Genomic DNA, 24041 nt, shown 5'->3' on the forward strand with positions numbered 1-24041 from the left:
TTGTATTTAATTTCACAACGTTGAGCAATTTTCTATATCTAGAGTGAATGTTACAAAGTACAAATTGGTGCATAACTAGAGTGAGCTTGTATAATACGTTAAAAATAGGAAAATGAGTCTTTATAAATAGTTTTTATTTTTTTATTCATAACAAAACCTCTAAAAGCATTATAAACTTAATTACACGATTCTAACAAAATAATTCTGATTGGTTACTGTTAAAAATATGGAAGAAAAGAAATATTCATCTTAATATTATATTTTGTAAATAGAAAATAAAAAGATTTGTTCTACCAATTTTTTAAATTATGTTCGTTCTTTGTCTACCTTGTCATTTTGAAATTTACCAGTGGGTGTGGAGCATGAACAATATATATGGGGATTAAATTAGAAATTTATATAAACAATTTAATTTAATTTATAAACAATTAAATTAAATTGTTTTGGGATTTTACTGAAAAAGAGGTAAAATTAAAATTAAAATTCAAAATCTGTTGCATTCCTTTGATTACTATTTTGTTGTTATTTATACTTTAATTCAAACACTGGGTTTTTCTAAATCATTTTTCTTTATACCAAAATATTCATTCAAGATGCTAGCTAGTGATGGACTAAAACAGGAACACAAAGTTGTAAGTTACCTACATTTTCATCCCTATTTTCTTGAATCCAACTAAGAATTTGCACTTACCTTACCCTATTTTTCTCATGCAACGAACACAAAGAAAAAAGGGGTAAAGCAATCCATCATATTTGACCTTCATCTTAAAAAAATCACTTCAATTTTCTTATTGAGACACCCAAAATAATTGAAGTTACTCAAATCTGCTTCAAATTCCATCCATTAATATTCTTAGAAGAACAAGAATTTAAGTATGGGAAGGCAATTATTGTTCATTTGCAAGTTGGGTGTAACTCTCATATTCATGCCTCTACTTTACTCATTTTTCAAAATCATCCATATTTATTGTTTACCTAATTTTTCCATTCATTTTTAAGATTATAAAAGTGATTTAAGCTCTGTTTTTACTTAAAAAGAAAATGTGATTCAATTTTAATAATTCAAATGGTTTCCTATTCAATGCTCCAAAGTTCTCCATCGTGGGTTTTTCTGAGCTCTCCTAAGCATTGTTTTAAGAGTACTCTTGTGATTCCCCTCATTTAATGAAGAACTCTTCTTATCAAGTTAGAATCTCCTCGTGGGCTCTCCTCCTCTTAATAGGCTAGACTCTCTCAACGTGAGTTTCTCTTGTGAGCTCATATCTTAGAACTATCTTTTAGGCTTCTAACTCTGTCGTATACTCCTTTGAGCTCTCTCCTAGATTCTTACAAGCTTACTGATCTTCTTGAACTTTCCTCATAGGTCTTGTTGTACTCTTTAAGTTCTCTCTATGAGTGTTCCTCTTGAACTCTCTCCTAGGCTCTTTTGAGCTTCTCCTAAGCTTACCTCATGGATCCCACTGAGATCTAGGCTCTTTCCTATATGGGTGCTTCTCTTTGAACTCTTTCCTAGAGTCCTATTGGACCTACCTTATGAGTCTCATTTAACTCTCTAACCTCTCTCCCATGGGTGCTTTTAAGCTCTCTCTTGAACTTCTATGAGCTCTCTTCTAGACTCTATTAAACTTCTATCTTAGGCTATTATGAGTTTTTCTTTGATCTCTCCCCTCGGTTCACATATGAGTTTTTCTTAAGCTCTTTCTTAGACTCCAATGAGCTCCTCTTTTAAACTTCTATGAGCTCTTTTCGAGCTTTTCAAAAGCTCTCTTAAACTTATATAATGAGTCTCACTGAGTTCTCTAAGCTCTTTTAAACTTTTTCGAATTTCTAATTTCACTGAGCTCACCTTATAGATTCATTGGGCTCTCTCTTAACTCACTTAGGCTTTCGTATGAATTCTCTTGATTTAAGCTAAAATTCATCACAACATATCCTTCCATCCTCAACTTGAGATGATTTATACTCTATTTTTAAGTTTTATTTCAAATTTAAGTTATATCTTCTATTTTTTTATAAAAAAAAAATAACGGGACTTTTTACCATGTTTTTTTTATTTGACTTGAAATAGCATGTTTTTTTTTTTTTCAATATGATTATTTTATTGAATTATTTGTCAATTTAGTTGAAAATATTTATAAAATATAACAAAATTTTAGATTATATTAATAATGAATACTAATGGACTTCTACCAGTATAAGTGCATTGATAGGTACTAATAGAAATCTATCATTATCTATACATTTGCTATATTTAAAAATACTTATTTAAAAAAGATATTTTAAACAATAAAACTTCATTAATTTATTTTTCTATTTTACTATATTTGTAAATAAAGGGGTCATTTTACTATATATATATATATATATATATATATAAATAAAAACAACCCTTCTTTTTATCTTTACACATTTTTTAATTTCTATTTTTTTCCTTCACTAATGAAACAAAACTATTTATAAGTATGTTTTTGTAGTTGAATAAGTAGAATGGACGAAAAGCAGATGCAACTATTGGGTGAAGGTGGTTTGCACATCAAATTAGTGCAATCTATGTATAAAATGAAAAGAACTCAAAACTTCTTTTTTAAAAAAATACCAAACTAAGCCACATTTATCAACGCTTTTATTTTCTCATTTTTTTGTTTTTAAAAATTAACACTATTTTTTTTAATTTCTTACCGTAGTTTGCATCTTTTTAAGTTTAGTGATTAAGTAAAATTGTTGATCAAATTTTTAAGAACTTACTATTTTTTTTTGTTAGTTTTCAAATTTTAGCTTGTTTTTTAAAACATGGTAAAAAGTAGATAATAAAAGAAGAAATTTAGAGACAAGAATAGTGTTTATTGACTAATAAGAAAATGAATTAAATGGTTATTAAATAAGGACCTAAATTTTTTTTTGTTGTTCTTAAAGGAACCATAAAAGAACCATAAAACCATGCCACCACCATATATTGTTTTAGTGTTCAAAAGGTTTTAGTTCATGTTCATTACCAACCATGTTTTAAAACAAAAAAATTTAGATCTAGTTAATGTTTATTATTGATTATTGATTATTTATGATAATAATAATAAAAAAGAAAAGGAGTAATAATATGTATAGCCCCACTTTGACTTTGGTTAAATACATGGTGAATATGTATGCATGTTTTGAAATATTAAAATTTCTAAATTTATTTTGAGTTAGAACTTTGACTAAAATACATATTCTACACATTTTTGTTAAATTTTAAACACTAAAACATTTAAATTACCAAAAAAAAATCTCAAGAGAGAAAGAGACTAAATGTAAGAAAGTAGTTTGAAAGGAAATCTCTTTTGATTGATTGATTTATTTATTATTATTAGAAATTTTAAAAAAAGATTCATTCGAATGAAATATGTTTATGTAAGAAAATAACACAAAAAAGAAATGGTGTTTAATAAAGAGAATCTAAGGTATGAAGAAACTGAAAGGACCAAAAAAGTTACAAAATCCGCCTGGGTTTTCTCCACTCTAATAATTATTTTCATTTTGTAACACAAAACACTAACCACGTTTTTTAGCATTACAATTCAAATGTAAATCCATCAATTCCATCTTCTACTTTTGCAATTGTCCAAACAAAAACGAATAATAATATTTTTGGTGATATTTCATGTATAATGATTGAATCGGATGATTCTAAAATAATTGATTTATCTAATAAAATAAAATCTTTAAAAATCATTTACTGATGGTAATAAAGGCAAGTTAAAAATGGAGGAGATTAAAGACATATGATATTGTTTGGTATTTTTTTCAACCACCTTCGAAAATGCCATATGAAGGTCTAAAGTAATTAAAAACCAACACATAGGTACAAAGAAAAGGAAAGAAATTGAGACATAAAAAATAGAATTCTGATAAGGTTTTTATTGGAAATAAAATGATAATTAAAAAGAGAGAAAGAAATGAAAATGAAAGGATTTATGTATGGATTTTAGGAAGGAAGCAAATAGCATACTTGAAGTGGAAGATTACTACACCAATCTCTTGATACGAAAAAATCCCACCGGTTGTTTCGGTAACCGGTCGTCAGCTCATTTTCTCTCTATAAATATGATCATGAATTTCTATCACATAATAATAATATATAATAATAAATTAGTTTTGTATAGTTTCAACTATCTTTTTCAAAAATAGTATTTCATATATCTAAATAAATGTATGACAAAAAAAAATAAGAGTGCAGAACAAAAAAAATACGATAGAATATAACCAATATTTATTTTATATACAGTCATAATTTAGACTATAATTATCTACACCATAAACACAGACTATAATAATACACAATTTATTATAACTCACAAAGTAATAACTGGTTTTCTCCTTTTCTATTTTAAGCAAAAGGGATCGTACATGCATGTTAAAATATAGAACATATTAACAAAATTTAGGCTTGCTTAAATAATGTAATATGCAAGTCACATCTTTGTGAAAATTAAATCGACCGAATCATGGTGATCTCAGACTTAAAACATGCCATGCTTTCTTCCATGTTTCACAAGTCAATTATCTAATTCAGATAGTCGTAATTTGATAAGATAGAGACTCGAAAATCTCTAATCTTACCATGTCTTATAAGACTCAACGTTCATAATCATAAAATATATATGTACATATGAATAGCTTAAATATAAGAGATAAGCTAAAATTGAAACGAGCATTATTGATATCTAAACTTTGGAATAAACATAAAGGCACTAATTATAAATTCTCAATTCTGAGTATGCCTAATCATTCACTCTACAATGACTTGACAACAACTCTGTTTGACTAACATGTCATTTATGAACTATTCCTTCATTCATGAATCCACAATCCACAATCTTTAGAGAACATTGCTTGAGGTATGACTGCCGTTCAAAAAAAAATGTCAAAACTTTTTACTAACTTCCTTCCAAAAATCAAAAAATACAAAATTCATAATTTTTATTTATTTACTTACTTAATTTTTTGTTTAATGATGCTTAGTTATTTAATAAAAAGAAAAACCCTTTAAATATACTTAAAATCAAGTGATCTCTTCATAACCATTTAGTTTTTTTAATTTAAAAACTTGTGTTTATTCTCTCACCATTCCTTTCAATAATTTCATCTATTCCAAAAACATATTTAATTCATTGTCAAATCCACAAAACCTACATATATAAACATATAAAATTATCCTTCATGATCGTGGATTCTCACCCATCCAAATTGCTTAGCTTCCTTGACACGATTTCAAAGTGAGATGCATTCAAAAAACAAAAAAGAAAAAGACTCCCCTTGATATCTATTCGCAATCGTGGATGCTCGTGTTCTAGGTCATTTAGCATTGGCACAATTAGATTTAAGCTCTTCGTACAAAAATCTCATTTTCCAAAACCAAAAAATTATGAACAAAACCTTAATTAACATCATCCAAAAAGCACTTCACTTTGAAATGAAATTGTAACCTCAGTTGCTAAAATACGTTAATACAAAAAATAAAACTAAATCAAATTGGTTTCGTAGATGTAGGTCCAAAGGTGTGGGCATTTTTGTAGCATCACATTATTTCTAAACTTGAATTATGCCTTATTTGTCGCAAGTGCCACTCAATTGTCAATTAATACAGCCTGTGAAAATATTCTTGGTGTCACCTTGAGGACCACTATTATAGAAACTTAGTTATTATTCACAAGATTAACATTCTAATCAATTAGAAGAAATCTCTAATGGTTCCTTGATTGGTTGAGTGAGATAATGAAGATTGTAGAGTTCTAGATATCTTCTCATCAACCAATTAGAAGAGGATGAAGTTCCACAAAGGATAGACTTTGTGGGTCTCACCAGACACTATATAAGTACATTCTATACTTCATGGATTTTCATCAATAACTCAATTCAAAAGCACTTCGAGAACTTACTTCTTTTGAGTTGAAGTTGGTAGGCAATGGCAGCCATGGCTCTTTCATCTACATTCACAGGAAAAGTTGTTCCTTTGAATGCATTTACCGAGCTCTCGTCCTCGGTTCGCAGCAACGGTAGAGTCACAATGAGGAAATCTGGAAAGCCAGCAGCTTCCTCAGGCAGCCCATGGTATGGTCCTGACCGTGTCAAGTACCTTGGACCGTTCTCTGGTGAGCCTCCATCTTACCTCAAAGGTGAATTCCCTGGTGACTATGGTTGGGACACTGCAGGTCTATCAGCTGACCCCGAGACATTTGCCAAGAACCGAGAGCTCGAAGTGATTCACAGTAGATGGGCCATGCTTGGGGCTCTAGGATGTGTATTCCCTGAGCTTCTTTCTAGAAATGGAGTCAAGTTTGGTGAAGCAGTTTGGTTCAAGGCTGGTTCACAAATCTTCAGTGAGGGTGGCCTAGACTATCTTGGAAACCCAAGTCTTATTCATGCACAGAGCATTTTGGCAATTTGGGCATCTCAAGTAGTGTTAATGGGTGCTGTTGAAGGTTACCGTATTGCTGGAGGACCACTCGGAGAGATTACTGATCCCATCTACCCAGGTGGTAGCTTTGATCCCCTTGGGTTGGCTGATGATCCAGAGGCATTTTCAGAACTTAAGGTGAAAGAACTTAAGAATGGTCGTCTTGCAATGTTTTCCATGTTCGGGTTTTTCGTACAGGCCATTGTAACTGGAAAAGGTCCTTTGGAGAACCTTGCAGACCATCTTGCTGATCCTGTCAACAACAATGCATGGGCTTATGCTACCAACTTTGTACCTGGAAAGTGAAATTACCAAGTAATGTTCAAACAAGCTTTCAATTTCACTACAATGTTAGTTCGTACAATGTAAAATGTACAATCAAAATGTTGAAAATCAACAATGTTATATTCACTGCAACTATCTCGAGCAAGTTGTGTTTGATTGATCCATTAAAAGAACAGAAAATATATATATAAACCATCGACAGACAGTTGTAAACTTAAGTGAAAGGCCATATGCAGCTCAAAGTTGAGGGTGCATCTTATGGCTCTCCATGAACTAACCTAAATAACAATCCAGATAAAACCATTGGTCAAAGTTCCTTAAGCATAATGACTATTTAGAGTCGTAATTTATGACAAAACGCATATATGATGCAACAGCAAAGGTATTAAACCAAATCCATGGTCAATAAAGGGAAGTCTATACCTTAAGAAGAGATAATACTCTCTAAAGAACAGATGTTCTATATTAAGATGATGATCAAAAGTTGCTCGTTACAATCCTAAATTGGCTATTTATAGCCTTACAAGAAAGAAGTGACAATTAACTAATCAATTCGAAAATACTACAAAATAACTAATTAATCTAAATTAACAACTAAACTAATATTATCTAAAATACACTAGTTCTTCTATAATTCTCCTCATCAATGTCTTACAAATAACTCTAAAGAAATTAAGAGACATCGAGGAAAAATTTCTAGTTCTCTTAAAAGGTCAGACTACTGATCGTTTTGAAAAGAGACCATGTGCAGAATCCTCGGTATGGAGAGATCAAAAAGCATGTTGATAGGGCCCCACTAGATTCTTTTAAGGCCAAAGAAAAATGAAGGAAAGAATGGCAGAGGTGAGTCGAGGACCCACTGAAGACAACTCTTTAAGGGAAAGAGAATGTTTAGAAGCTTGCTCAGCTTTCTGTAATTAAATAGTTGGTTTAGTACGGGGAATGTCAGTTATTGTGTGAAACTTGAAGAAATATGAAGAGCACACAGGGCGGCCGAAGGGGCACATAACTAGTTGGATCATCATATGGGCTAGGAGTCTTGATGATTCTGAGTACCTTGTAAGGGGTATGTAGTATTTTTCTGACTTGTAATTGAATTTACAAGGAAACACGAATCAGTTATTTTCCTATTTTCATCTTCTGCAAAAATCGCAGGATGTAGAAAACTCAATAATTTGCATGCCTCTTCCAGCCACAGCAATTTGATAATGGTTCCTGGATAGAAATAAAGACAAGAAACGGAGGTGGGTCAAACTAATGTAATGATGAGTTTCATCGTGTATGAATTAAATGTTCCACTAACCTGTCACAGGCTCTAGCATCAATGGCCTCTGGTTCTGGCACAGTAATAATCGAGTAAGCATACTCAACCAACTTCCCCTGTGCCTCAAGTTTCCAGCACCTGATCCTTTGATCAAGACCAGTAGAAAACACCCAAATTCCATCCGTCCAAACACCTGCAAAGGGCAAAGAAACATCAGATCTTCACTATTATCTCAAGAATGGTACCAAAAAAATGCTGTTATGAAGTTTTTAAAAAATTGTCATGTGCGCAAATAAGTTTTAGAAAGTATTAAACCACCAATTCATCCAAAAGCTTAAGCTGGTGGCTGAAAGCAACTTTAATTATATATCAACAACTTTGCACATTCAACTAAAAAAGAACACCAGCTTTCAAAATGAAGTGCATAGCACAAAACTTGTGTTAAATATGTGCTTAGTTTGAGGCACCTGTAAGACATGGAAGGCAGACATCATTTTACAATGTGTGGGCAAAGGATGATGAAACAGAGTATGAAAATCCACATTGGGTGGGATTGAGTAGATATATAATATATAGACGGGTAAGGCATTTTGCTTCACGACATTTCAATTGAAACTAACAGGTAGGGAAATACGGGTCAACATTTAAAACAGAATCTAAAAATGTAAAATGATTGGACTTCTTTTACCTTTTATAGCAGAACTGTGAGCTGATTCAATTTTGTGAGGTCTGAGGAACCTGGCCAAATATTTGTGATTATGGTCTTCACTATGAAATATAAACTTCGCACATTCAGATTCAGATTCCATTTTCTCAGAACTAGTGTTTTCAGACAGCAATGATAAATCAAACGTAAGGCATTGAAGAGCTTGATCATCACCACCACTAATCACATGATACAAGTAACAATTATTAACACATTCGGAACTGTTTACAGCCGCTACATGGAGACAATTCACGCCAGATTGATGGGCGTTGGTTACAACATGAATAGGCTGTATGTCACACATCTCAGAAGAGTAATTGCTGGTGCTTAGAATCAGTTCAGAAGAGGTAGAACAATCAGGTTGAGAGCCTGCTGCATTGGCTTCAGATATGTTCACTTTAGATGAGCTTTCACAAGGAACTTGATTTTGTATGCTTGAGTTGGTATCGTCTTCATCTTTCTTAATAACCATTTTTTTGCTTGATCGACTTTTGGTCACAGTACTTAAAGATGTCCGTCGTCTGCCACCCTGGCTTCCTCTTCCTGTACGAGGTCTTTTCTGAAAATCAATGAACTTTTCCTGACGAAGAGAAGAGAGGCGTTTCATGAATGCTTCAATATTTCCAGTCAGATCCCAAAATGCAATACTTCCATCAGTGGCTCCACTAATGACTATGTAAACATTCCCAAGCAGAGTTTCTCCCCCTGAAATGAACTTTATTAGAAAATGAAAAAGAGACTTGAGGTATAAACATTTAACAAAAAGATTATGCAACGCTGACTTATATGTTTTCCCCCTTTATAGTAGCCATAAACTCCCCCTTCAACTGAAAGATCCTAAATTCATTTTATAAGTATTGGGATGCTATTTATATTTTAAAAAATGTAGTTTGGATCCAAACATGAGAAATGTGAATAGTGCAAGCAAGCCATTTGGCTGACCATTTACTATTTAGCTAAAACTAACATGTTGCTTGAGAAGCAAAAGGAAAATAAAGTGTTCTGGTTTTTTGCTACTTATTGGATGGGCAGCTAAAACCCAAACGATACATCAGCTATGCTTTAAGTCAAGTAGTTAATGGGAAGAAAAAAAACTATTCAAACTTCAGGAATCTATGTCGTGCCAATTTTAATGGGTGGTGTCCCCGCAGGAACCATACTTTAGGATTAGAATCTATGCCCATAGGGGATTTGTCCTAAATATCTTTCCTTTTTTATCTCCTTTTATTATTCTATTTATTCCCTCTCTTGTACCTTTTGTAATTATCAAAAAATAATAAGAAAATAAATATTGAGGTTTTTCTTCCAGTACTCGGGTTTTCACGTAATTTGGAGTTTTTGTTGGTTTATTGATTCAATATGGTATCAGAACAAGGTAATAACAAAACCCTAGACACCGGTACAGGTGAAGCCCAGACAGAAACAGAAGCTGCCACTGCCGCCATTGTCGAGATCGCTGCCTTCGTGGACGCCGCCACCATGGAAAAACTTCGCCATCCGATTCATAGGATGTCGGTGGTCACTTTGAGACCACCCTCGGAGCAGTCTACACAGCCCACATCGGGAATGCCCCTCACGCGCTGCAAGTACTCACCTGCGCGCTGCCACTGCCAGCATGTCTGCCCACACACCGCCGCCAAATGCCTCCACGAACCAGCCTATTTTCTCCCCTCTGTCATCCCAAGTCCAGTCGCCATACCCTTCTAACAATCTGCACCTCCACGCGCCGCCACCTTATCATACCTTACAACATCTACATATTCATGGTTCCAGGATTGATCGAGGGTTATACTCAATCTGATTTTGAAGTTGGTGGAATCCTCGACACAGTCTAAATCAATCGATCTACCAATGTATTCAAAGAACTCGGTAACTTCACTCCCTAATTTATCCTTGAATTATATAACTGACTCTCTGACACCATCTATAGGGAATTTTCCAGGGGAGAAATCAAATGGCCAGAATTATTTTTCGTGGTCCCAATATATCAAGATGTTTCTCGACGGTCGCCACTAGTTTGGTTTTTTGACATGAGAGATTGTCCGTCCACCGGGTGATACCTTGTAATGATTCTGAAAAGGGGAAGATTCATTCATTCGATCTATGTTGGTTAATAGCATGGAACCACAGATCGGCAAGCATCTAGTGTACGCAGCCACTTTAAAGGATTTATGGGATACAACTCAAATCGTTAGAAAGCCTCTTGACTGTATACACTAAGAAAACAGGTCCACAATTGCAAGCAAGGGACTCTGAACGTGACCTCCTATTTCAATAAGCCCTCCCTTCCCTAGCAAGAGATGAATTTGTGCAGGGAGGCAGTTTGGGACACGCTGAATGATGGTATACAGTATGCTAAACTTGAGGAAGCTTACCGTATTTATGATTTCCTTGCTCGACTTAATCCTAAATTTGACATTGAATGTATACTCGAACAGAGACCACTTCCCTCCTTAGTGGAAGCGTGTTATGAAGTTTGTCTTGAAGAAGAACGTATGAATGCTATGAGTATATTGACTACTCTTGCCACTGACTTTGCTGTCGTTGGTGCTCGATCCTCAACCCGTGATAATAAGTAGAATAGTGGGAAGCCAATCCCTGTGTCTAAGCACAAGAAACAGTGGCACACCAAGGATCAGTGTTGGAAACTCCACAATCGTCCCCCGGGAGGTAAGAAACGTTCCTCCATTGAGAAACAGAACTCAGGGTGTGCCTATATTAATGAGAATACCAGCACCTCTAAGTCAACTGACCCTACTGCAAGCAAGAACAGCCCTCCTCAGTGATCCATTGCTCTGTCAGGTATGCCACTATCCCTTGGCTTATAAGTGTTGATTGGAAGAATTCCTGAATTTTAGACTTGAAGGCAACTAATCACTTGACAGGTTCTGCAAAGCACTGTTTCTTAGACCCCTTGTGCCGATAATGAGAAAATTCTGATAGTCGATGGCTCTTTAACCCCGATTGCAAGCAAAGGATAAATAGTTCCCTATGACAAACTCTCTCTCCAAAATGTTTTGCATATGCCTAAGCTTTCTTATAATTTATTATGAGTATGATCCCTCTCTGAACATTCCCATTGCGCTGAGAAAAGGTACTAGGTCTTGTACAAAATATCTCATGTGTAACTATGTTTCCTATGATAATCTCTATCCACAGTTCAACTTTTACAGTAAGCATTGATTCTACCATAACACCAAAAAGTATTCACACTGTTTTAGAGTGTCCTAAATGGAAGAATGCTATCATGGAAGAGATGAAGGCTCTTGAAAAGAATAAAACTGGAGAGAATTGCGCTCCACCCATGAGACATAAAACTTTGGGATGCAAATGGGCGTTCACTCTCAAATACAAAGAAGATGGAACACTTGACAGACACAAAGCAGGGATAGTTGCAAAGGGGTTTACTCAAACCTATGGTGTTGACTATATATAAACTTTTTCCCTAGTTGCTAAGTTGAATACTCTGTTAGAGTCCTATTGTTTGTTGTTGTAAACAAAGATTGGCCTCTATACCAGCTGAGAGTTAAGAATGTTTTTCTAAATGGAGACCTAGTGGAGGAAGTTTACATGAGCCCCCACCTGGATTTGAAGCCCAGTTTGGGCATCAGGTATGTAAATTTTATAAATCCTTATATGGTTTGAAACAATCACTAGAGCATGGTTTGACAGATTCATTACCTTTGTCAAGTCCCAAGAGTACAACCAGAGGCATTTTGATCATACTTTATTTACAACAGTTTCCAAGACCGGAAAGATTGCAATTCTGATTGTGTATATTGACGACATCGTTTTATTTGGAGATGATCAAACAGAAATAAGCCAACTGAAACACAAGATGGGTGATGAATTTGAAATCAAGGATTTAGGAAATTTGAAATATTTCCTTGGAATGGAGGTGGCCAAATCTAAAGAAGACATCTCTTAGAGAAAATACACTACTAATCGAGACAGGTATGCTAGGATGTTGTCCTGCTGACACCCCTATTGAATTCAATTGTGAACTAAGAAATTCAGGTGATGAAGTTCGAGTTGATAAGGAATAATATCAGTGCCTTGTATGTAAGTTGATTTATTTGTATCATACTCGTCCATATATTTCCTTTGTTGTGAGTATTGTCAACCAGTTTATGCAGGCTCCCTATGAGGAACACACGGAGGATGTCAACATAATCTTGAGATACTTGAAAACATCTAGTAAAGTATTGATGTTTAGAAAGACAGATAGAAAAATCATTGAGGCCTATACTAATTCAGACTGGGCAGAATCTGTTGTTGACAAGAAATTTACCTCTGATTATTGTACCTTTGTATGGGGTAATCTTGTAACTTGATGAAGTAAGAAGCAAAGTGTCGTAGCTAGGAGCAGTGTTGAGGCCAAATAGAGGGCTATGAGTTTGGGGATACATGAGAAAATTTGGCTCCAGAAAGTCTTGTCTGATTTTCATTAGGAGTGTGAGACATCAATGAAGCTATTATGTGATAACAAAGTTTCCATTAGCATCGCCAACAATCCAATTCAACATTATAGAACCAAACAATGTTGAGATTGATTGACATTTCATCAAAGAAAGACTTGACAATAGGAGCATATGCATTCTGAACATTCCTTTGAGCCAACAGGTTGCTAATGTTCTTTGCAAGGGGTTTCTCAAACTAAACTTCGACTTTGTGTTAGCAAGTTGGGCCTCAGATATTTACGTCCCAACTTGAGGGGGAGTGTTAGAGTTAGTAATCTTGGCCCACAGGGAGATTTGCCATCTTTCCTTTTTTATCTCACTGTATTATTCTATTTATTCTCTCTTGTACCTTTTGTAATTATCAGAAAATAATAAGAAAAGAAATATCATGACTTTTCTCCTAGTGCTCGGGTTTCCACGTAATTCGATGTTTTCATTGGTTTATTGCTTTCAATAATTATACAAAACAAGCCTTGAACGTTAAAAAATACATGACAAAACTTAGCATAAGGCTTTCCAACTGCAACATATAATGGGAAAGTGAAATAGACAAACACACCTCCATCAGAATGAAATTTCGGAAAAACTATGTGCTGTAAAGTCAAAACTGGTGATCCCACAGGAACCAGCGAAGCAACATCAAACCTACAGAAAAACTAATTAGGAAAATGATAGTGAAACATAAACAAAAAGTGAGTTGCAAAGTTAGTTCATCATTTTTCTCATATTTACCATAATCGATGGGGTAAAATTAGAGCTCGAAGTGAAAGAGTGGCATCTGAACATGCAACGACAATGAAACAGACAGTAAACCTGGAAAGAGGGGGGAATCATAGTGAAAACTAAGATTTAAGAAAGTAACAATGAAGAAAAAAAATATGGGAAACAACACAAACCTTGAATTAAAATGTTTAACGAGAAAGCCAGTAACTGCCATGTATCTCCAGTCATCTTCATATTTTTCTACGGAACAAGATTTAAGACTCAACTCCTCTTTTTCTTGGAGTGATTTGGATTCAGCATCAGGATTTATGCTAGAACCAGTCGTGGCTTCATCTTGCATTGTATTGAATGAATTTCTACGGGAAGTTGAATTCTTGGTTGGCATATCAGTAGAAAGCCACTTGAAGGAAATTGACGTGGGAAATCCAGAGGGCTCGCAACTACCTTTGGCATTATGGTGTAAACAAGCATTTGCTATTTTCTCCAGCTTCCTATGCTTCTGTAGCCAAGAAGTTAACACCCGCTTTGCACCAGCTGAAATTAGTAAAACAGGATCTTCTCTATCATCTAAGTCAGATTCTTGTGTATCTTTTGCATCAGGTGTAATAGTCCCATTTGATGAAATCAAGTGTACATTTGATATGTAGCATAGAGATCTCACAGCTGAGCCTCCAACATGCTCTCCAAGCAAATTTGAAGCAGGCCAGCTATTGATGCCACGGGTGTACCTGTACCATCAAATAATTGCATCAATTGCAGGCTCCTTATCGGTCTTGGCACTATATTCTGGAACAAGGAAAACTGAAGGTAACTTTCCTTTTCCTATAAGGTGGGAATCTACAAGTACATGTGGAAAACATGTCCCATGCCTTAGCAGTTAGCAGATTCATAAGACATTTATTGGTTCATTTTTTTATTGTTGTGCCAGATGCTAAAGTTAAATAAGAAGAACAACAACAGTATACCTAGTCATCCTAACAGTTCCATCTTCACAACCAGTTACAATCCAGCAAGATCTAGATGAGATGCCAAGCTTGTTGTCAGCTTCAGGTACAAAGCACAAAGAATGCAGCTCTCTGCCATGAAATTGTACGTGCAAATTTTGAGGAAATACTTTTCTTTCACTGCCTGAAACCCAATGCCGATGAATATAGATCGTTTCATCCTAAAGTAGAAACAGGAAAAGTTATAAACTCTAAGAAACGTCATCAATATCTGTACAGAAAAGAGATTAAAAAAAAAAACATGAATGGGGGAGGGGTGTTGAACAACCTTGACATATGCAAAACAGTTCTTAAGTTCTGGTATGTCTCCAAGATAATTAGAATAAGGACGCCGCCATCCACCACATTGAATTTGTAATACCTGCTTTGATCCTTGTTGTTTGAGATCCAAAAAGAATAATAATTGCAAATAGTGTGTGTTTGGGCTTGAAGAGAGAGAGAGAGAGTGAGTGAACCTTTGCTTCAGTAGTTAAGTTCCATATAATGAAATCTGCAGATGCAAAGCCAGTTGCATAAAGATTGCTTGTCAAATCAAGAGAAGTTTGATCATAAAAGAGAGACTGCACTGAAGTCAGCGCTTTAACTTGTTTCATCCCTATGAACTCCAAAACTTTCCGGTCGTTGACTTTGACATATTCGATATGACATATGCATCCATCTGCACCAGTCTGAACAAGAGCAAATGGCAACATACTGTAAACTGTCATGGTGAAATCTCCATAAACCAATTGCATCAGAACAAAGATGACTTTAAACACCCATTCACAGATAAAATTGTCCGTGGACAAGATATCATCGTATTCGATAATCTATACTTGGAGTTGGAACCATGAGACTAATGTTATCCCTATATCAATATATATAGATAATAATTACAAAAATATACTTGTTCAGTATCCTGTAAAGAAGAAAGAAACGCTGAACAAACAGTTGTCATCAAACATAGAGCATGAATACTGATCACAAGAACTGTCACAAAGCACCTTTGTATGAATCGTATCAGTCAATGACAATAGGGATGCCATGACTCTAGGAACACTGCCGCATATCACTGTACACAAAGTAGTTGGGAATTCACATTTTTCAAATAGTATAATAAATTATATTTTTTCCTCCACATTTTCTCAGGACATGATGTGAAACTTTTTCAGTCAGAATCATCAATATCTTCTGGGTAGTGTATGGCCTCAGCATAAATTTCTTCAAATTGAGTTTAGAAGGTAGTAATTGCAGCAACAGAGTAAGATAGAAGGAAAATGGAGGACACCCTAGCACCTTTCCGAATCATAAACTTAGTTATCAAGGAAAGAACGACAAGTATGATTCCACAGTTATATAATTGTCCAATAGAGAATATAAGAAAGCTAAACAAGCCACCAATTCAGTTTACGTGATTTTGTAGCATTACAAGTTCACATCGAAAGGAAACTGAGTAAATACACGAGGAATTATGCTAGTGCTTGTAATTGAGATATATCCTAAAGAACAAACAAATTCCAATGATGACATGATTTGATTATCAGTCTATTTTTCTTATTTCCACTGGTACATATATGAAAAACTTAATGCATAGATACCTCAAAAATAGAGAAATTATTAAAGGAAAAAGAAGAGGTAGTACTGAGTGTAATTCTGTTTGGCATGACTCCAGTCTGGCTACTACAACACTGGTAACAGTTGATATACCATGAGCTCCTTTGAAGTAACAGGTTGGAATTATCTTCACTCCTGTTGTAATTGGAGTTTCAAGTAATAGGTCCTTTGATAAAGGGAATAGAATAAGATTACCACGTACATCACCACACACGACAATCTGCAAAAATAAGTACATTAAAAATTGAGGGAAAAAATTAACATCATCATCCCTGTAAAGAGAACATGGGATTTTTATAAAAAAATTAATGAAAAAGGCAACTTCCATTAAGATGAGTGGAAGTACCTAGAGGACCACACAAAAAGGCCCATCAGCGCAAGGAGAACAAAAAGAAAAGGAAAATAACATAAAAAGAAGCCCTAGCTGATAAACCAAAGAAAACAATCCGAAGTTTATTTAAGGTAAGTTTTAGGGTGGTTCTTCTCTCTCTCTCTCTCTTATTTATCTGCATTTTTTTATCTATTTTTTTTATAGAAAAAAGGGAGCTTGAATTGGAGTATTGCAATGGTTATCAAAGCTTTATTTATGTTCTAAAAAATCCAAATTTTACTAATAATTACCCTCAAAATAAGTACAGCCATTAAAGATAATAAAACTAAAAAAAGATCCCAAACTCAAGATGAAAATAAATTTGCTCGTACGTGAAGGTATATTTAGTAGTATATCATCCAGAGCTCCCCCTTGCTTGTGGGCTTGAACATCATAGTAAAAGACCCAACAAGTGGAAATTAACATTAATTGAGGAGTAAACGATACTGCACCAGTTTGAAGATTGGACCTCTTGGAGCACGTGCTCGGATACCACATTAGATAACGTGGGGTTTCATCTCAACACCAATCGACAATGAGAGGACAACTCATCTGCCCTATAAAGAGTGAGGTGCCTTGATTTTTTTCAACGTGGAATTCTCAACAAAAAAAAATTAAGAAACTGAAAAGGTCCTAATTACATCCCTACTTGTTGGTGATTAGACAAGAAAAAAAAGATTAAAGAAATTGTAAAAGAGTTGTGCAAGTGTACCCAGGCATTAAAATGTGTCAACCCCCCAGATTCCTCCCAGACCTTCAAATACCCAAAAAGATTCTCCAACTCCTTCCTAACCAAATATTCTATAAAATAGCAACAAAAACAGCTTTCCTAAATACACAGCCTGTCTCTAGAAGACTTTTTTTTTCCTTTAAAAAAAAATCAAAACAACTTCCACCGTCATTGCACATAAACTAGAATTTGAGAACCACGGAAAGTCCATACAAAAAACAACAAGAGGGAAAGCAGAGCCACCAAAGATGGATGGTTCAAACCTAGTCGATTACATTTGGACATGTTACACCAAGCCAATGGGGTCAAAATACCACAATTGGGGCTGTTTTAACAAAGTTTATGCATTGATCTTGAGATCAATTCTAGAAGATGAAAACATTAATGGAAGTAATTCTGCAGTTACATAAAGTTTAGAACAAGGGAAGTACCTCTTCCTCACATGACACATCCAAACACATAATCCTTAAGCCAAAGCATGATATATATTCTGCCACAAGAGATGGATTATAGTTTTTGCCATTCTGAGAAGCTGATACGTGATCAGCTAATCTCCAGAGTTTCAATGCACCTCTAGGATCAGCTGTAAAGATGTACCTAAAAAATAAATAGAAATAATTTATATCTAGCAAATGATAATTAAATTTAAACACTCTCTCCCGTTCATGTCAAAGGTCCTAAGTGGTGAATATTGCCCCAATTTTTAAAGAAATTAAGGAATGATCTTCGGACTTCAAAAAGAAAACCTTGCACAATTTAATTTCCTTAGAATGTTTCTTTCAGACCATCAATCAGTCTCATGAGGATCTCATGTCTGGCAGAGCTTTAAATGAAATAATGGATTCAAGGTTCTATAAAACATTGTGATGTAGTCTAGAAGATTAAAGGATGACTTTCTCTAAGAATCAAATCAAAGTCTTTATTATCAATTAAAAGAAGTTTACAAGAGAAGAATCCTCTGTTTATAAAGAAGTAAATGTAAAATTGGATGCTAAAAAGATAACTAAAAACTCATTAGGAAACTAAAATGTAACTAATCAAGGATTAACCAAGATTAATTTGAATTTCCAAATTATCCCAATCCTATTACATCACACTGTTTTCTGATAGCCTCGGCCTCAATTTATTTATCAACAAAAAGAGGGAGGGTTTGAGAGCTCCCCTTCCTCTCCAAGATCTCATAAAGAGAACAACTACAATGATTCAGCAAAAAGATATCCCTCACCACACACCCCAAATGGTACACATACCCCTTCCCCAAGAACCTCAACTAACAATATTCCTTTGGGTCGCACACCAACTACTTATTTCCCTTACCTGAATTTGCCCCTCCTATCTTACCATGCTTACGACAAACACTCTAGTGACTTGGGGCCTATCTTCTTTTGGTAAGAAGGTTCTATCAAACATGAATCCATGTCCAACCACAGGCTTATATAAAGATTTCAGCTGGTGGTTCCATCATTATCAGAGTTGAAAATAAGAAATGGTGTTAACCTGAATCCAAGTGACTTGCACCAAAAGGTTCCTAAAAGCTGTCTCTCCTTTTCAGCTGACCAGGTAAAGGAGATGTCAGGTGTATGTGCATTTGAATCGTGAAGAACTTTTAAAACTGTCATTCTTCCTTGACTGTCTCCAAGAGCAATCCAATCCTCAGCTCCTCCTGAAACTTCAAACGGACTACAGGCTAGCAAATCCATGCAAATAATTTGAACCTCTTCACCAACATGAATGAGTTTGGTCCACATGACACCCATGGAATCAGACAATGTAGCATGGTAAAGATAACCATGGTTTGTGGCAACATAAATTGTACGTTCTGACGAAAACCGTAAGCAGCGCACATACTCACTTTTACTGCAAAATGAGAGTAAAATTATATTGAATGGTGATGCCACTCCCACCTTCAGAAAATAAAAGCAGGGAAATAAAGTAAAATTCAAAGATGAGTATATATCCATGTAGATTACATATAATTAAATTCCCCTTCACCCATTGGTTTAACCTTTCAGGTCAATCGGTGATTTAAGATGGTATCAGAAAAGATGGTCTAGGGGGGTTCTATGAAGTTATTTCCTTCCCAATTAAAATTGATTTCCAATTGATGGGTTTTCTTCATATTTCGAGTCCACAAGTGACAGGGAGTGTTGGATGAAATATAATAAAATTCATCTTCACCCATCAACTAAGCTTCTGGGGTCAATTGGTGATTTAAGAATCTACCAGAAATGTTGAAAACGAACTTCACCTGTCCATATGTCTGTTATGATCCAATGAATCTGGAATACAAGTAGTGAAAACCTCTCTTTTCATACTACGGTCGGCGTTTTCAGCAGGTTCATTGGAGGTCCCAGATAAAGAAGTGTTGAGCCGATGCACTTTAATAGAGGAATCAAATCCAGCAGTAATAAGAAGATTGGAAATTGGATCATACAAACATCTCCATACGCCTCTCCCTCTGAAATTAATTTAAATAGAAAACATAAAGTTTGTCATGGCAAAGATATCTGGATCATTATACAATATATGACTATATGTATAACTAATCAACAAAGTGAGTGGTAAATATGTCAATGATCCTCCATACCTAAACTAACACTTAAATATGGAAAAATCAACTTATATCCTTCTTTACATGTTGAATCAGTGTAAACCTCAAAACTAATGAATTGTATCAATTCAAACCCTAGATTCTCTGCCAGTAATTCAGTGCTATTGTTAGTTTTTACTTGGTTACAAGTAAAATTGAATCATAATTGCTTAAACAAAATTATTATTATCTCAAAATCCTACGAAAGTAGCAAAAGAAAGATACCATGTAGTTCTTCCAAAATAAGTAGAGAACGTTAGAGGAAAAAGACAAAATAAAAAAAACGATCATATTAATGCAAGTCATTACTACTCACTACTGCCCACTTGGTTCATGTATTTATATAAGTTGTGCAAAACAGAAACCTAGAAAAGGACCAACTTAATTGTTTACACGTGAAAATTATACATCAATGGTTTTAAAATGAAATCCTAACAAAGGATCTAAATTGATACTGTTGCTAGTTTAGAATTTTAACAGACTCAACCTATGAAGTTTAAGGTTACAACTTGACTTTTTCCCCATAAATAAATCAACTTCATGATCTATATATCCTTGATGAAAAATAAATTGAGCAACTATGAATTGGTTTCACATGGAACTACTAAAAAACACAATAACTATAATACACAAAACTACTAAAGAGACAAAAACTATAACAAAAACTAGTAAGAAATAAATAAATAAATACATTAACCCAAATCCAGAAGCTATATTTCTTATGGTCCTTCAAATTATAAACTCCCTTTCCAACAGCATCGAAGTACTTCACCATTCCCAACCACAGAGAGAGAGGGAGAGGGCAAGCAACTAAAATGGAAATCCATTATTAGAGGAGAATCAAACAAAAATATTTACAAGTATTTGATCAACAATATAAAGTAATGGGCACACATAGAGTACACTTAAACAAATTATAAAAAACTCTTGCAAAATGGAAAAGTTTTCACAACTTACATATGCTCCTTTATCATCTCCAGTTGTTGGCCGTCTATTCCCCATGCACGGCATGTACAATCTTCACTGGCAGTGATTATCAACTACAAGGATAACTCATAAGAAAATTCAGGGCATATGCAAGAACAAACAAGGAAATACAACCAGGCTTCTTGTTTGTTATAGCTAAACAGAACTCAAAATAGAGCTATATATAAATGATGGAAAAAAGAATATTTTGTAAGAAATCAAGTTTTCTTTAACAAAAAATGAAAGAAAGACGGAATACCAAAATAATTGTTATTGTTGTTGTTATTATTATTATTATTAAATAAAAAAAACAGACAAACAGCCAACAAAAAGAATGAAGATCTTGAAATGATTTTGTTGAATTGGTGCCCATTTTGTAGTTAGTCAGGGCTCCTCGCTCTTTTGTGGGCTCTTTTTTTAAACCAAAAAAAGGTTAATTGTTAAAGAAGTTGCTTTTGCTTTTTGTAGTTTGGCTAAGAATTTAAATGATACCTAAGAAAGGTAAAAAGACCATGGTCAAGAAGTAGTGAGAAAACATATACAACTTTTTAAATCCAAAAGGTATCAAATGAAATTTTAGTTTTCAGGTCTATATTTCGTTGTTTTTCCCTAAATAAATGAAAATCATGGTCTTCTTTTTTGATAAAAATATACAGTTGCAATTATTATCAACCCAAAGGGAGGGCAGTAAGATGGTGGATCCAAATTTTAAATAAGGAGAAGCACAATTCCTACATTTATGAACAATGACCCTACCATTCAATATATTCTATTCTGGATTCGCTACTAGAAAAACTTTGAGGCATCAAAAAATTATAGGGAAATGAAAAGATACGGTTTCATGTTTCCAGTACTAGCACATAAACGGAGATGAGATGACAGGGTTCACAGACTACTGAGAATGCAACCCAAAATAAAAGCATGGAATGAGGCTCACAGAATCATAGATACAGCAGTCCCAAACTCTAGCATTATGACCAAACAGCACAATGACCTCCCCAGGGTTATCAGCATCACTCCCTTTTGCATTTAGACTCCAGATGCGAGCACTGAAGTTAAACCAAAAAGGACATTAACATGAATTAGAATATAGTTTGTTAAGACCGGATTTGGTGAAAATCAAGTAACAAAGTCACCAATCACCTACGATCATCAGAAACAGACACCAGTTTGAATCCATCAGAGGACCAAGCAATGCGAAAGATTGAACCCTCATGTGCAACAAGCCTACTTTTATGAACTGCCTCATATTGCATATGGTGAAATTGAATGTCATGAGTCTTGTGACTCTTTTCATCGAGATTTTTCTTATTACCTTTTGAAGGAACCACTTCCCAAACAATTATCTGCAAGAAGTGATAATCAATAAAATGTTAGAATTTGAAATGGGACCAACGACAAAAGGAATATTAGGAATCCACAAGCCTTTTTAACAAATTTTAATCTGTAGGCATAATAGGGGGAAAATCAGTCAAAGCAGTAGCCTACAGTTTTGATGTACTGAAGCTACAAGTGGTGAAAAAGGCTCAAGATTCAAAATCTACATAAAGAAATCAGATGAATAAACAAAGGATTCTGAAATTAGAAACAGATATGAAGAAGAATTTAAAATATAGAATTCATGAGCTCCAATACAAAGAAAGATTAGGCACCTCGTTAAAAATAGTACCAGATGCTACTCGAATAGTATCAATATCATCACCCCACAACCTCATCGAGTACAAGAGGCATCTCTCTAGTGTACATAAATACAAACAGAATCAGAAGCAGAAAAGGTTAAATGGAACAAAGACAAAAAGTTAACACTCGGTACTCTGAATTAAGAGAAATAAAACAGCAGTACAGAACGAATCACGAACTTGAGTCATCTTGATTGTAAAAAAAGGAAAAGGGAAAAATTGGCATGAAGCTCTAACCTGGCGATTCAACTTTAAGAATCATTCTAGATTCACAAGTATCCCACACATGAACAGAGTTATCGCCGCATCCAATAGCAATATAACCACAGTTGTCACTACCTGCCAAGGAAGAAGAGTCACGGCTCTACTCCCGATCAAAATTTAAAGTCAATAGTAGTTAAGCCACTTCAGTGAAGGATTCTGAACTGAATTGGTACCTTCAAGAAGCAAGCATCCAAGACCCAATGATTGAACCTCGGCAAAGAACATAACAGAACCATATTCACACATACTTCAGCAATCACTTCAACGCTTATACGATAAAGCTTGACTCGTTTTTCACCAAAAACAACGAGGATAAAATCAAGCTTAGTAAAAGACGAGGCCTCATTGAAATTCAAAGAGATAGATGAAATCCCATGAACGCGAATGCCTTCAAATACCCGAAACGATTCTAACATCTTTCCAGATTCCAAGTTATACGCCATTACCTCGGAACCGGACCCTGTGTTTTTCCACGAGTAAGATGGAGGTAAATAGCAGTCGGTTATGAAGTCAGGAAAGATGGAGGAATGCAATAGAAATACGAATAGAAAGAACGTGAAGTACCTGCGAGAAGAATTGGGAAAGAGGAAATTTGAGGAGGTAAATGGAGGAAGCATAAAGCTGAGATTTCTCCGAGGTATTGTCCGCTGTGCAAGTGCCAGTCGCTCTGCTCCTCCTTCCCCGCCATGGAAGCTACGTCTTGGTGATATTAGTGTCGGAGATGGAGATTTAGGTAGACGTAGAATTCGTCTCAGGTGAAATGGTGGGGAAGTTACGGCAAATTTGAGCCGGAAGGTTTGAGCTTGAAGGTATGCTGTATGCATGCGCCGAACGCAATCACTAGCAAAATATTGTCAAACCTAAAATTCTCAAAATTTAAAATAAAAAGTATGGATGAAATAAACTTTTCTTTCTTTCTAATTTTGCTTTCTTTCTTTCTTTTTCTCACTACATTTGTTTGTTTCTTACTTTAG

General features: G+C 34.8%; 2 protein-coding genes and 1 long non-coding RNA gene across 7 annotated transcripts; 2 read left to right on the top strand and 1 right to left on the bottom strand.

Moving 5' to 3' along the window:
• The first annotated feature begins 5862 nt into the window (after positions 1 to 5862).
• LOC101203342 (chlorophyll a-b binding protein of LHCII type 1-like) lies at positions 5863 to 6850 on the top strand. Its single transcript, XM_004148531.3, has one exon. It carries the CDS (start codon positions 5942 to 5944, stop codon positions 6737 to 6739), a length of 798 nt encoding a protein of 265 aa, XP_004148579.1. The 5' UTR covers positions 5863 to 5941; the 3' UTR covers positions 6740 to 6850.
• A 288-nt stretch (positions 6851 to 7138) lies between these two features.
• On the bottom strand, positions 7139 to 23937 carry LOC101207681. Of its 5 annotated transcripts, XM_011653452.2 has the most exons (20): positions 23632 to 23937; positions 23241 to 23527; positions 23041 to 23167; positions 22777 to 22859; positions 22268 to 22470; positions 22062 to 22173; positions 21116 to 21198; positions 19817 to 20026; positions 19066 to 19425; positions 18000 to 18165; positions 16497 to 16688; positions 15331 to 15543; positions 15144 to 15236; positions 14837 to 15036; positions 14045 to 14599; positions 13881 to 13961; positions 13708 to 13793; positions 8671 to 9393; positions 8022 to 8175; positions 7139 to 7933 (listed from the first exon to the last, which is right to left on the bottom strand). In XM_011653452.2, the coding sequence occupies exons 1-20, from the start codon at positions 23753 to 23755 to the stop codon at positions 7852 to 7854; spliced, it is 4134 nt and encodes a 1377-aa protein (XP_011651754.1). In that variant the 5' UTR covers positions 23756 to 23937; the 3' UTR covers positions 7139 to 7851. The 5 variants fall into 5 exon arrangements, with proteins under 5 accessions (XP_011651754.1, XP_031737504.1, XP_031737505.1 ...); XM_031881644.1 differs by lacking the exon at positions 23632 to 23937 and having other exon boundaries at positions 23041 to 23142; positions 23241 to 23461; XM_031881645.1 differs by lacking the exons at positions 22777 to 22859; positions 23241 to 23527; positions 23632 to 23937.
• On the top strand, positions 9945 to 13571 carry LOC116402416. The gene is made up of 2 exons (XR_004214855.1): positions 9945 to 11490; positions 11574 to 13571. It is a non-coding gene; the product is annotated as an uncharacterized LOC116402416 (long non-coding RNA).
• Positions 23938 to 24041: the final 104 nt, after the last annotated feature.

Source organism: Cucumis sativus, chromosome 3, assembly GCF_000004075.3.
Source record: "Cucumis sativus cultivar 9930 chromosome 3, Cucumber_9930_V3, whole genome shotgun sequence".
Lineage (NCBI taxonomy): Eukaryota > Viridiplantae > Streptophyta > Magnoliopsida > Cucurbitales > Cucurbitaceae > Cucumis > Cucumis sativus.